At 47.5% G+C, this 13,763-nt stretch overlaps 1 protein-coding gene across 3 annotated transcripts in view; it reads left to right on the top strand.

Annotated features, from left to right (window-relative positions):
- Kcnk9 (potassium two pore domain channel subfamily K member 9) overlaps window positions 1–10,867 on the top strand; it is a 51,945-nt gene extending 41,078 nt beyond the window's left edge. Inside the window, exons 2-4 of one of the 3 annotated variants that reach the window (XR_012446458.1) lie at window positions 2,269–3,119; window positions 10,047–10,224; window positions 10,457–10,867. Coding sequence is in view for 2 of the 3 variants with exons in the window: in XM_074069277.1 (XP_073925378.1) it covers window positions 2,269–3,074 (806 nt within the window). In the remaining variant the exon portion in view is untranslated. Of the gene's footprint in view, window positions 1–2,268; window positions 8,396–8,416; window positions 10,010–10,046; window positions 10,225–10,456 lie in introns of those variants that run through there. The other 2 variants (XM_074069277.1, XM_074069276.1) reach the window with 2 other exon arrangements.
- Window positions 10,868–13,763: the final 2,896 nt, after the last annotated feature.

Raw genomic sequence — 13,763 nt, 5'->3', positions numbered from 1 at the left:
GAAGCCCTCCTGGAGAGACTAACAGATTGACCCTTACATGAGAGACTCCAGAAAAGGAGCACTGACTAGAACAGAGACTGTGGCGGGCAGAGAGCTCAGGTCAGGTAAGTTCCTACTGAGTCTTAGGTAGGGTGCTCTCTGGATTCAGCAGATCCACCCAGAAACCCTCCTTGGAACACTGTTACCCTACATGTCAGATGAAGAAACTTGAGTTGGCAGAGGTTCCCCAAGGCTCAAGATAACAAAGGTGTTTAAGTGACTGTGAGCGTGGGATCTGGGACAACATAAGCAAAGCCTTCCTTGATGCAGCAGGAATTGAGATGTTGTAAGACCAGGTCTATCCTCCAAATTGTCAGTCTAAACACTGCATGATCTAGGTTTCTTTTGGGCAGTATTCATTCTAGAACTTGAACTAGAACCTACAGGGACTTGCATTCTTTTTGTCATGTTATGTAGACCCAATCCTGGCCCTGGCTTATCACTGGCCAGATGAGTGACCCTGGAAAGCAACTTCACCTTTCTTGCACCATTGTCCTCATCTGAGTGTGAGCACATGGGGCATTGACTCTGCTAGCTCCTGAAGGGGCTCGGTGAAGTGACAGGCTGTGAGGTTGCATTAGGAGTTTCAAAAGTTCCTACGTACATGGGGTCTTTGAGGATTGTTTTCTTTTTTACACCAAGGCTTCATTTGCACAGTGGCACAAGTTTATACATTCCATTATATTCTTGTGTATCTACACAAGATACAGCAGGGAACAAAACAGGTTGAAAAAAATCTTACACTCATGGCGTTTATGTCCCATTACCTCTCTTCACTCAAAGTCTTGCTTTTGGCCTCGTCTTTAGTGGTTGAAAACTCTGGGCTCAAATCCCAGCTCTGAAGAAGTCAGGTTACCCTGCTATTAAGTCACTAACTCTGTTTTCTTACCAGCGGGTTTGAAATCATTATGCCTCTTTTATAGGGTCATGAGGTGGTTAGACTGAGAAGATGTGTGTAAAAAGAGTAGGCATAATGCCTGGCACACAGCAGTCATTCTTCTTTGAATATTCACTCTTCATGTGGATCCATGGTGGGCATATTTCATTCTCTCCCTTGGGTTTGGTACTTTTGTAGTTTTCTTAGTAGTAAATATGCTGTTTCCTTTTAAAAATCATATTGCTTTAAGAACAATGTGAGTCAACTCCCTGTATAGCTATCCTTATCTCAACTAGCAAAAACCCTTGGTCCTTCCTATTATTGCTTATACTCTCTTTTCAACAAAACTAGAGATAAGGGCAAAATAGTTTCTGTCTGGTAGTGAGGGGTTGGAGGGGTAAAGGGGGGGAGGGGAAAGGAAGGGGCCAGGGGAAGCGGGGAGAAATGACCCAAACATTGTATGCACATATGAATAAAAAAAATCATATTGCTTTAAGAACATTGAATTGCCCACACCTCCCCAATGTCAAACAAATGACATTCCTTGGTTGGAGTCTTCTCTGCCTCCTAGGTTATGGTATAGATTGAACACTCTTTATCCAAAGTGCATGGTACCAGAAGTGTTTGGGAATTCTGGATTTTTTTCAGATTTTGGAATGTTTGTACATGCATCATGAGATATTTTGGGGATTGGAACCTACTCTAAAACATGAAATTCACTTATGTTTCATAAATATCTTAAACATAGAAACTGAAGTTAATTTTATATAATATTTTAAGTAAATTTGTGTATGGAACAAAGTTTCATGGTATGGAATTTTCCAATTGTGGCATTATGTTGGCTCTCAAAATGTTTTGGATTATAGGATTTTAGATCTGGAATCCCAATCCATTTTCCCACTGCACCCCAGCTGTCATGGGCCTTTAAAAAAAAAAAACTTGTTCTCTCTCTTTCTGTCTCTCTCTCTCTCCACCCCTCCCCCCTTTCTCTCTCTCTCCATCTCTCTCTGTCTCATTTTTTAGGTGGTATTGGGGTTTTAATTTCTAGCCCCACACTTTCTAGGAAGGTGCTGTACCATTGGAGCAACTCCACCAGCCTTTTTTTTGTGTGTTGGGTATTTTCCAGATAGGGTCTTGCAAAGTATTTGCCTAGGCTGGCCTCCAACCCTGATCCTCCTCATCTCTACCTCCTGAGTACCTAGGATTACAGCCACCAGCGCTGTCTTAACTTGTTCCCTTGGTTTTTTATCCCTCCTTTCAAGAGGTGGACATGCCCCAACTCCACTCCTCTCCAAGCCAAACCTCCCAGGATGGTTTCTGACCACTGTGCCCGTTCTTCGTCCCCTCTGCAGGTTATGGACACGCGGCACCTGGCACGGACGCAGGCAAGGCCTTCTGCATGTTCTATGCAGTGCTGGGCATCCCCCTGACGCTGGTCATGTTCCAGAGCCTGGGCGAGCGCATGAACACCTTCGTGCGCTACCTGCTGAAGCGTATCAAGAAGTGCTGCGGCATGCGCAACACCGACGTGTCCATGGAGAACATGGTGACTGTGGGCTTCTTCTCCTGCATGGGCACGCTGTGCATCGGGGCGGCTGCCTTCTCCCAGTGCGAGGAATGGAGCTTTTTCCACGCCTACTACTACTGCTTCATAACGCTGACCACCATCGGATTCGGAGACTACGTCGCGCTGCAGACCAAGGGCGCCCTGCAGAGGAAACCATTCTATGTGGCCTTCAGCTTCATGTACATCCTCGTGGGGCTGACGGTCATCGGGGCCTTCCTCAACCTCGTGGTCCTCAGGTTCCTGACCATGAATAGCGACGAGGAGCGGCGGGAGGTGGAGGACAGAGAGTCACTCCCCGGCCACCAGAATAGCGTGGTGATCCACGTTTCCGATGAGTCGCAGCCGAGCCGGTCCCGTCGGTGCAAGGGTGGCGAGGGCGGCGACCTGCAGTCCGTGTGCTCCTGCTCCTGCTATCGTACCCGTGCCAAGCTTGCCCCCCAGGCCGTGCACTCCATCTCCTACAAGGTTGAAGAGATCTCGCCAAGCACCCTGAAGAACAGCCTCCTGCCGTCTCCCATCAGCTCCGTCTCGCCTGGGTTGAACAGCTTCGCCGACAACCTCAGGCTGACCCGCCGTCGGAAGTCCGTCTAAGTGTGGGGAGGGGAGTAGGACGGAGGAGTCATTTGTCATGTGGATGTAAGTTCCATTGGCCCAACTCGTCTTTCCCTCCTTATTTATTTATTATTATTATCTTTTGTTGTTATTATGGTCATCACCATTACTTTCTCTCCTCGCTCCCTTCCTGGTTTCATTTCTTTCCCACCTTTCCAGCCAGGCAGAGCAGTCCAAAGGGAAATAGAGGCCCATCCTCTCTGAAACTCGCACCTGAGCATGAAGCATGGATTTCTTCCTTCCTCCCCAGCAAAGTATGCCTTACATTTCTCCCCCACCCTGCCCCCTTTCCTGGGGTGGCTTTCCTAGGACAGGTGTGAGACCAAGAGCACCGAGACAGAGCTGAGAGGATGCCCAGGCTGAAGTTTCTCACCAAAGCTGGGAGCCTTTGACTGCCCACCCATATTGGTGTCTCTGACCTAACTCCTTTCTTCCTCCCCAAGGACTGGGTGGCTGCGTGTACACGTGTGCCCTAGGAGTGTGTGTGCTTCTGTGTGTGTGTGTGTTGTGTGACAAGATGGAAAGTATCAGGTATTCACTCCCTTTCCCCTCTCACAGTTTTGTTAGTAGCCTGCTTTAGGCTGCTTCCAAACAAAGCCCATGAAGTTTTTGATTTATCATCTTGCCAAATCTTCTTGTTCCATAAACAGATGTATCAGGACCATAGTTCCTAAAAGCTAGGTTCTAAATTGTATTAACGTTTGTTCAGGGGGTGGATGTGTAAGACGAGATGGGTCAGTTTAGCGTGCCAGTTTAAAGAAATTTTAAAAAAGTATGCACTTTGTGAAACTGGTATGCATTATTAACACAAAACAGATGTAGCAATGGAATAATCGAAGGTCACTAGTATTAATTTATTCAAGGCATTTTTAATTTGATCATCTCCAGTCCAACAATTTACTGTGCAGCTGGAAGTGTCAGGGGAAACAGGAAAATTGTTGGAACCGCAGAGTATCTATTTTATTATTTCTCTCTTAGTGATGACGATGACGTTTGACCATTTTGTGCAGCATCTATCTGCATGAATAAGAATTATAGTTTTGGAATGCTTGGATGAGAATGGGTATTAGTACATGGATGTGGTTTCTTTTCCTCATAAAAAGTGACAGGGCATTCCTCGTTTAAAAAGAAAGAATATATATATATTTCAAGAAAGATTGTCTAATTGCATTTGATCTGTAAATAGGGAAATATTCATGTTGGTCTCAGGAAGAGTTTAGAGGCTGTATCTTGGCCTACTGGGAACTTGTCAATCTCAGGGGATGCTTTTGTCTAGGTAGTGGAGAAATTCCTCCCCACTCTAAATAGGGATGACCCCCAAGGGAAGATATGCTAATCTCTTAGGGGATAGTTTAGGCTAGAGAATATGGCACATTGCAGGCCCTTATGATGGCAGTGACAAAGGACAGTTTGGCCTCCACATTCACTGAGGGACTCTAATTTCTCTCATCGTCATCCCTGCCATTTCTTAATCTCACCCATTCACTCATCCTCCCACTCCTTCGTACACTGGAAGTTCCTGGCTCTTGGATGGAAATGAATGGTCCTTGGCCGCACTACTCAGAAGGAGCACGCTCACTGGTCTACAGGATTTCTTAAAGGACACAGCACCCAAATGCCACAAGTCCCAAGCATGTGGGCCATTGGGCTGAACCCAGGAGCATTCAAGACTCCTCTGGAAAGGCTATGCATGCACTTTAATGCTACACCCTGTGTTGAAATGTCCCCTTCGTCTAGGACACAGGACCTTCAGAAGGAGTCTGTGAACCTGACTCTCTTGGCCAAAGTTGACAGTTATCAACCTTCAAGGTCTTTATCAGTTCACTTGTTTGAGATTTCGTTTTATGGAATGCCCACCACAGGGCTCAAAAGTCTGTTCAGAGAATAGAAGCAATCGCTCTTCTTGAAATTTTTTCTCTATGAAGAGATTGTTGGCTCTAGGCGGTCATAGGCATGACAATACCAATGCATATCTGCAGAGTACTTTATGCCTTGGAGGACTGCCTGGAATACATGTAGAAATCACCCCCCTGAAAACCTTTGTAAGATTTGCCCTCAAATGGGGGGTGTGTGTGATCACCTCTGATCTGTACATGGCACTGAGGCACTAAGAGGATGACAGAACTGAGACAGCAATCTCAGTCCCGACCCAGAAGGGTCCAAAATGCTGACTTGCCCACACCAATGTGTCCTGACTCAGCTCTCCAATGAGGGACCCTGCTCTGTGTATCCACAGGGGCAGGCATAGGCCCAGAAGTCAGCCAGAGGGACATAGGCTCAGTCTCCCTTCAGAGCTGGTTTTCCCACTGAAATATCTGTGCAGAGTGGTCATACAGTGACCATTGTGCTTGAAGGCTTCGAGTGACAGGGAGCACCCCTCTTCCCAGGGAGATATAGAAAACAGTATATTCTCACAGAGTCAACTCCCTTCCTGTAGGATTCAGGACCGTAGGATAAAGTCTTTCTTCTCCTCATGTGATCACCACTGACCGAAACATGTAAGGCAGCCTGCACTTTGTCTTGCTTCTGTAGCCTTCTGATCTTTGCTGCTATTTCAGTCTTTGAAGGATGAACACTGAATCTTCTCTTCCAAGGTTCAATGTCAGAGTGCTTAGGGGTGGAGGTGAACCCTGGCTTGCTTCCCTTTGAGTGGAACTTTTCCAGTGGTCCATCTGCTACCTAGAATGGGACCTGACCAAGGTGTTCTCTGGGCACATCCAGTGAAGTGCTCTTAGGATAAGGGGAGGGGGAAGTCAAGGTCTCCAGGGCTCTTCTCTCTTGAGAAGACAAGAGTGGGTTGTCTGTGGAGAGCTCACAATGCAGCCAGCAGGAGAGGCAGAGAGCCTTCTAGCCAGGGTAGCTCAGGTGAGTTACCCACTGAGCTCCATCATTTTCAGAGGCTGAGACTGAGGTCCAGGAGAGCCAACACTTGTTTGAGGTCATGTGGCCAGAATCTAGGTCTTCACTTGTTACTCCTTCTGCTGTTGTCCTGGCTGCTTGTGTTGTTGCAATTGTGTACAGCCTTCCAAAGATCCCTATTACTGGACTTTTTTGTGTCTCTGGCCTAGGCCTCTCTTCCTCCCTTGTACACTTGGCAATATCTTTTGGCCAGGTGCTTGTTATCCCTTTCTCCAGTTAACCATGCCCATTCAGCAAGGGAGGTGAACTCCACCAGGTTGTTTGCATATGGGATTCAGCTTCTGCTAGAATGAACCCAAGCAGAGCTGTGTTCTACCAGGAACACTGGAACTGGCTCACCATCCAGTTCCTAGAAGCCAACATGCCTTGAATATACTCAATGAGATCTCTGACTCACTTGAACTCTTTCCCGTTAAGTGATCTCCATCTTTACTCCATCACAGACAGGAGGAAATGTGCAATGGTGTGAATTAGCCCAGAGCCCTGGGCTCACTGCTTCCTAGAAACCATCCCATTTTGATCTTCTGGGTACCAATCTCAGGTGTAAGGTGCTGTCTCAGCTTTTAGCCTGTTGGACATTTTACATGAGAATGAACTACCCTCTCTGGGCTTTGAGACTCCTGGGTAGCCCCACAGTGGGGGCCAGATCTGTTTTTTTTCTGATTGTACCACTCTGTCTTGAAACCAAGGAGGCAGCCCAGGAAGCTCCATTTGCTCTCAGAAGAGCTGTGTGTTCCCTCTGTACCTCATGAACGAGGGCCATGCCTGCGTTCAGCATGGTCACAACAGATCAGCTTATTTGTTTGTTCTCTGCACGCAGGGATCTGGTTGAGAGAACATCTGGAGAGTAACTAAGAAATCCACAGATGAGTGGAGGAGGGTTGTTTCTCTCTGCCTCATCCATATATGAAAGTCTTATGGGTTCTGATTCCTAGCAACAATCACTTGCAGCTGGAAGCTGGAGAGAGCATTACTCAGAGCACTCAATTGTCTATGTTCATTGGGAGGGCAAGGGAGGAGAGAGAGAGGAGGAGAAAGCAATCGCTCATCACTGAGACTTCTGGCCCCATTTATTTCTGTCATAGTCTTTTGAAAATGAATTAAGATACCCATTAAGAGAATCCACAGAAGTGTGAAATCTGAGGGATATGCTGGATCGTGTCCATTTTACCACCATGATGGTTGCCTTAGCCTGTGAATTGTGCCTGAGTTCTGAAAGCGGTGTGACTTGGCATTCGAACTTCTAAAACATGTTTCATCTGGAGTTCAAGGTCTTTGTGGGCCCTGGAAGCATCCTAGGTGAGGAAAGAGTGGCAGAGCAGGATCTGTTTCCTTATGTCTTGTTTTACTGGGCTCCTGGAAGTCATTTCACTTCCTGGGCCTCTGTAGCTTTCTCCTGAACAGGACAGCATGGGTGGAATTTATGAGCACTTAGCACAAAATGAATTTGACCCACAAAGACTTTTGGCCTGGATGTTCTGGTCACTGGGCACATTTGAAGGTTGAACCACCAACAAGAAAGCCAAAAAATCATTTGGCAGGATATTGGGAGATGGAAAGATGAATAGACACAAATAATGGTAGAGAAAAATGGTCCTCACACAGACCAAGGCCTAGTGCATTCTGGCTTTCCCAAAGTGCTAGGCATAGATTCACTTTATGTGGTTCCATTGTGGCCACACCTTGATAGAGGCTGCTGCTTCAAGAAAACAAAAGTCTATGACCATGATTCACCCCCACCAACTTTCTGTTTTGAAAATTTCAGTTAGAGGAAAGTTGAAAGAGTAGCACCATGAGTCTCCCTTACCTCTCACCCAGACTCTCCCAGCCTCAGTACCCCCCATCCTACCCCCTGAAACACTCAGAGATAGTTGGAGAATAAAGTCACGATGTCTACAACTTTTAGGTGGTTCAGCCAAAGAACATTGTATATCTCCCATGAACAAGCCCATTCTCCTACTAGTAGTGCCCTTGTCACACCCAAGGAATTTAGTATATACAGTATTATCTAATATAACCTGTATGCAGAATCCCCCAAGTGTCCCAAAAATGTCCTGCAGAGCTTGTTTGTGAATCTAAGACGCCATCCAAGATTACGTGCCACACCTGCTTGTCTTGTTGTCTCCAACCCCCCCCCAATTGAGGGCATCTCCCTCACTGTGTTTGTCTTTCTTGATACTGATATTTTTGAAGAGTCCAGGCCCTTAGTCTTGTAGAATGGCCACAATCTGCTTTTGTCTGCTCGGTCCCTCAGGTTGAGGAACTGTTGGCAAGAAGATGATGTAGCTGATGTCCTGTAGCTGTGACTTACGCATTTGATGTTTGTCTCTCTGGGAACCTCTGTGGTTACTGCTTTTATTGTGAATAAATAAGTCATAGTAAATGTTGTTTTCCTCTGTTAGGGGACCTAACTGCACCGTCAAGAGAGGCTTCCATGGATGCTGGGTCTCCCTGCAAAGCCCAAGCAGGCTTCAGATTTCTGACCTCTCCCCGGGACCTCTTCCACGTGGGGCGAGCGTCAACCTAAACTCCCCAAACAGTCCTGTGGGGGCTGTCCAGCTATACCTAGACAGAAAGCACAGAGACATGCTTGTCACAGGGTCCCCGTAAGCCCCTGGGGCAGTACCTCCGTGAGTGCAATAACTGCCACGCCCTTCCCCTCACTTACTATCCTAGAAATGGGAATTGTTATGGCACTGCACCTGACCACCAAGGGCTTTAATTTTTTTTATCTGTTTTTGTTTGCTCTGGCAAGTTGTAGAGCACAGGCCTCTCCATTCTGATCTCAGAAAGTGTGCCTGCCATGATTATGTCACCTTTCCTTTCGATCAGGGAAATATGCCATGCAGGATTCCATCACCTTGAGGGTCTCCCCGTTGCTCTGCAGCAGGGAGGTGGAGCTGGAGTACCCCACTCCTTTCAAAGCCCCTTTTGCCCCCTTGTGGACTTAGTGATGTCCTCCTCTGGACTCCTGCAGGCCTTGTTTCTCTCGCGGATGAACACACTGGGAAGCAAACCTCCTGGGGCCCAGCCTTAGGAGCATGGAGTGTGGGAAGCCCCAAGAGAGGGGAAGGCAGCCACAGGATCAAGGTATCTCTTGCTCCAGAGGGCCACGCAACACCATAATCAGGTCATACCTTAACTTGCTGAAGTGGGCACAGGGTATTTCTACGCAAATTCCTGAAAGCCAATCCAAATCCATGTGATGAAAATCCATCATGGCACTGGCTGTTCAGTTGCCCTTAGCTGGTTCACTGAGTGCACCATATTCACCAGGAGCTATCCATAGCTAGGAACTTCCTGCAAGGTGGGGTTACTACATCTTCAGATAGAAGTACACCTTCACCCTGTAGTAGGTGGGCCCTGTGATGGGAGTGTCACCAGGGAACCAGATTGGGTTAGACCTATTTTTTTTTGTGGGGGGAGTCAGTACTTCTGGTGGAGGCTGAGTGGCTGTGGGAACATGCACAGTGCATGACACAGGACCCTGAACCTCAGCAACCCTATATCTGCCACTTCTAGCTCTGGGGTCCTGAGAAAGGCAAGAACACTCTCTTCTTGCCCTTATAGGGCAGCATGGTGGAGTGAAAGTTTCTTAGGCCTGGCATCTTACATACCTGGACCAACCTCTGCCATTAAAAGGTGGGTGGTGGTTTTTCCTCTCCAAGCCTCAGTTTCCCCATCTTCTGGAGGGATTTGGAGATTATAAGTAGCTCTTTCTGCACATGAGCCTGTGAGAACTAGATGTGATGACATTTTACTGGGAACCTGCACTGTACCAGCCACTTGCTATTGTTCTCTTTGCTTCCTTGGAGAGTGTATGTCCCCTCCAGCCACAGAGGCCACTCAGCCCTGCATAGGGCCTCATCTCAGGTCAACTTGTCTTTGCTGTGCTGGAGTCCAAACCATGACTGGAACTCCAGACCTGCACCATGCACACAAAGCCATTACATGTCCCACTGTATACTTGTCTACCTGCTGGGTGGGGAAGGGGGGAGTATGGGGGACAGCCAGAGCACCTCCATTTGGCAGGAGAGCTAACAAGGTTCAAAAGTGGCAAAGCTGGAACTCGGAGCCAGATGTCCAGACTGCAGACTGCAGAGTGCCTGTCCTCAAGCACGTGGAGAGGACCAGGGCCTTTGGATGGCCACAGAAGATAATACAAGGGCATGGCTCAGGAGGAGGAGGGAGGGGTCATCATTCTCTCCAGGTAAATCACATGGTTAGGGGCTTGTGCTACTGGGGCGGGGGGCGGGACCTTCAAATGGGTGGGTGTTCGGAGAAACCTCCTGGCCATCCAGATGGTATTTGCTGAATTTGCCAGTTCCCTTGCCTGGTTCACAAGGCCACTCTGTGCTAAGCACCTCAGACAAATGCCAAGATGGAAGCCAAGTCCTAAGTGTTTGATTGTTATTACTAACCATGCAGACCTTCGTCCTCAGGCATCTTCTCCACAGAGTGCACTGGTGGGCCCACGCAGTTGCTGTGGCAACGCAATGCACGGGAAGGCATCCTGGAAGCCTGTGTGGCCTCTGCACAGGACAAAGGACTTCCATTGGACCCCTCCAGGCCTACGCTGTGTGACCCTTACAGGTGTCTCTTCCTGGGAGGTAGAATGGAGAACAACTAGAAGATGGCTCTGCTCAACCCTGTCATCCTGGCACATGTCCCCCATCTCATTGAGTCTTTCTTCCCCTCCTGGGAAGGAAGAATTTGGAAGGGTGGGATTTTTCTGGAAGGATGGGGTGGGGGGAATCCTATCCTGCAGATGGTGGTGTGGCAACCCTGCAGAACATGGGGCTGGGAATCTGCCCCCAGGGGTTGCCTTAGGTTTTGTCTGAAACTGTGTGAAACATGCAGGTGGGCAGGGAAGTGGGGGTGGGGGTGGCTTGGTCTTCCTGTCACCCACCTTCCTTGACATGGTGACAGGTGCAACAGGGTGAAGGGCTCTGTGGAAAGGGCAGAGGAAGGGGAATCAATCTGGAGGAAGGCAGAAGGAGAGGAGTTCAGTCTGGAGGTTTGAGGGGCAAGGAGATGTACTTTTTATGAAGTTTTTTAGTCTTCATATTTTCCCATTCACTTTTGGGTCATAACTCTGGCTTCTTTGGAGACTCCAGTCCAACTGGAGATCCATGGATGCAGAGATCCATGCTTGATTTGAAGGAGGGGTGGTCTTGTGAACTTCAGCGATAGCCTTGGCTCTGAAAGCAGAGCCTCTCGTAGCTTGTCAGGCAGTGGTGGTGGGAACCCTGAACACCTTCCTGAGAGCCAGCCCTGGCTTCCTTCCCCTTTTCATATATTTCTGGATCAAAGGGCCTTGGCAAGTCTGTTCTTGTCTTTTTCTCCAAAACATGGAATGGCCAGGTGAGAAGCAGGTGTCTCCCAGATGAGATGAAATCCATGTCATTGTGCTGAACTCTTTATTGGCACTTCGGTGGGAGGGCAGGAGTGGGAATGGTAAGAGGAAGGCCGAGGCCAAGTCTTCCCAGGATGGGTTCCTAAGTGTGAGTCCATTCCTGTCTCTTGGGGACCTTTCATTTTCCAGATCGAGTCATTCTGTGGATTTCCTCTCACTGAAGAACCGGATCTCTACTCAACTCCTTGAACCCCTCACTCAGTGGACTTTCCCTAACAGTCAGTTCTCAGTGACCCAGATGCTTGGGCAATGGTGTGGGTGTGGGTGTGGGCCTTTGCAATGAGCCAAAGCCCACCTCCCCTCAAAGGCTCCTTACCCCAGAGGATGATGTGGCTACTAGTCATTGGGGGCCTGGAACCCCACAGGTCCTTTTTGGGTCCACTCATTGGTTCAACAGTTGCTTGTGGAACAGGTGAAACATTTGTGGTCAGCTGCAGTAAGAGGCCCTCTAGTGAGCTATATGGTCAAGGCCCTCTCTGGCCCCATGAGGCTGTGAGCCCAAAGGACCACATGCTTCCAAGATGCATGAGGTCTCACAACATCACCCAAGGAACAGGAATTGGAAATGGAACATGACTCAACAATTGTTTCATTTTCTTGAGCTGGAATTTTAGAAGTTAGGTAGAAAAATAAAAATCTGATGAAAGGAAAATGCAATTTAGTGGGACCCCAATGAAGCAGAACCCATAATTTATCAGATTTCTCTATAATTTGATGACTCCTCAGAGAAGGACACACTCCTGAAAAGGGCTAATAATATATTTGTTTATTCAGACCACAAATAGCATTTTGACAGCTGGTTTGGGTTTGGAAAGGCCCTTCTGAGGTCATCTTGGCCCATCCTCTGCCTTATCAGAAATCACCAAATAGACAGCACACTGAGGTAGTTGACACTGTGGATGCCAATAGGTAAAACTTATGCAGGGAGACAGGTTAATCCCAGTGGGTCCTAACGTTGATAAGAAGGTTTGAGTTAAATACACATAGGAGACAAGAGATAAAGACATCAAAGAGGTGGAGAATTTGAATCACTGGATTGATTTAGCAAAGGAGAAAGAATTTCTCGCCTGCTCCTAGCAGGCCAAGAAATCACTGACAGTCTCCCTTAGATGTACAATTTTAACTTTAGTCAAATGTGTATCCTTATACCTCATGATATGAAAAAAGAAAAAAAAAACCCTGTAATTTGTGACCCTGGGCATAGAAATGAAGCTTGAATTAGTGTCAAATGCATATCTGTCAAATGATTGTCATACTCACAGGGGTTCATTCTCAGGGGTGGACATGGGGAGGTGGACCCTCATGTAATCATTTGGGGTGTGATGTGTGTGTGTGTGTGTGTGCACACGCACCTGTGCACAGTCACTGGATATCTTTGGTCTCTGGATTGTGTTGTGTTACTTATTTTTTATTTTCTTGCATTGCTGGATGTTTAGTGTGGTCAGAGGACTGGGATTTGGTTCTGAGGTCTACAGAACACCCTTAGCAGAGGTGATGGAAACCAGGACAGTTCAACAAGAAAGAAGTGGGGCCAAATTACCCTGGGGAGCAGTGTTCACATTCCAGGAGAATGGTATGGTTTGTCCCCATCCCTGGCAGGGACACGCAATCCCATCAGACCCAACTGAGGTGAAGATGCTGGCCTCTGGTGGTCCTCCACGCTAGGCTTGGTACAATCAGCAGATGTGACTCCAGAGACCCAGATAAAGAGGCAACTGCTGCTCCTGTGTGTGTCCTGTGTCGTCCTCTCTGCCTGTTCAGCCTCGTAGAGAGGGCATCTTTACAAATGGCCTTAGATTGCCATTCTGAAGCTTATCAGAATGTGACACCCACAAAGTGAATATCAGATGTATTTATTGGTATAGTTTGTCACCCATGTTTACATGTCTGAGTAGACATCTAGCTCATGTATGATATGTACCTTACACAAGGGATTGCTTCTTTCTTTTGTAACCAGTGTATTAAGCAGCTATATATATTTTATGTGTCTTTACAGGAAAAAAATCATTCACTACAGTGCTGTAAAGTATTGTGCTTTTTAATTTTTTTCATTAAAATCTGTATGGCATGTTTGCAACAGTGGCTTGTCTTACTTCAGAGAAAATGCTGGATGTGAGCTTCTGTCACTTAGGTTCTTATGGCCAGCAGCCAGCCAGGTGGGTGGCTGGGAATGCACTGGGTCGTCCTCATCACACAGGCCTCCTAAGATGCCTTTCCTCTAAATGCCCTGGATAAGTAAGGATTTTACCCTAAAATACCAAAATAGCCTCCTTGGATACTCCCTACTGACTCGGTTGGAGGCAGGAACAAGAAGGCTGATATTCATAACAAGG

Source organism: Castor canadensis, chromosome 3 (assembly GCF_047511655.1).
Source record: "Castor canadensis chromosome 3, mCasCan1.hap1v2, whole genome shotgun sequence".
Lineage (NCBI taxonomy): Eukaryota > Metazoa > Chordata > Mammalia > Rodentia > Castoridae > Castor > Castor canadensis.
Note: the sequence above shows the minus strand (reverse complement) of the source record. Positions and strands in the feature narration are given on the sequence as shown.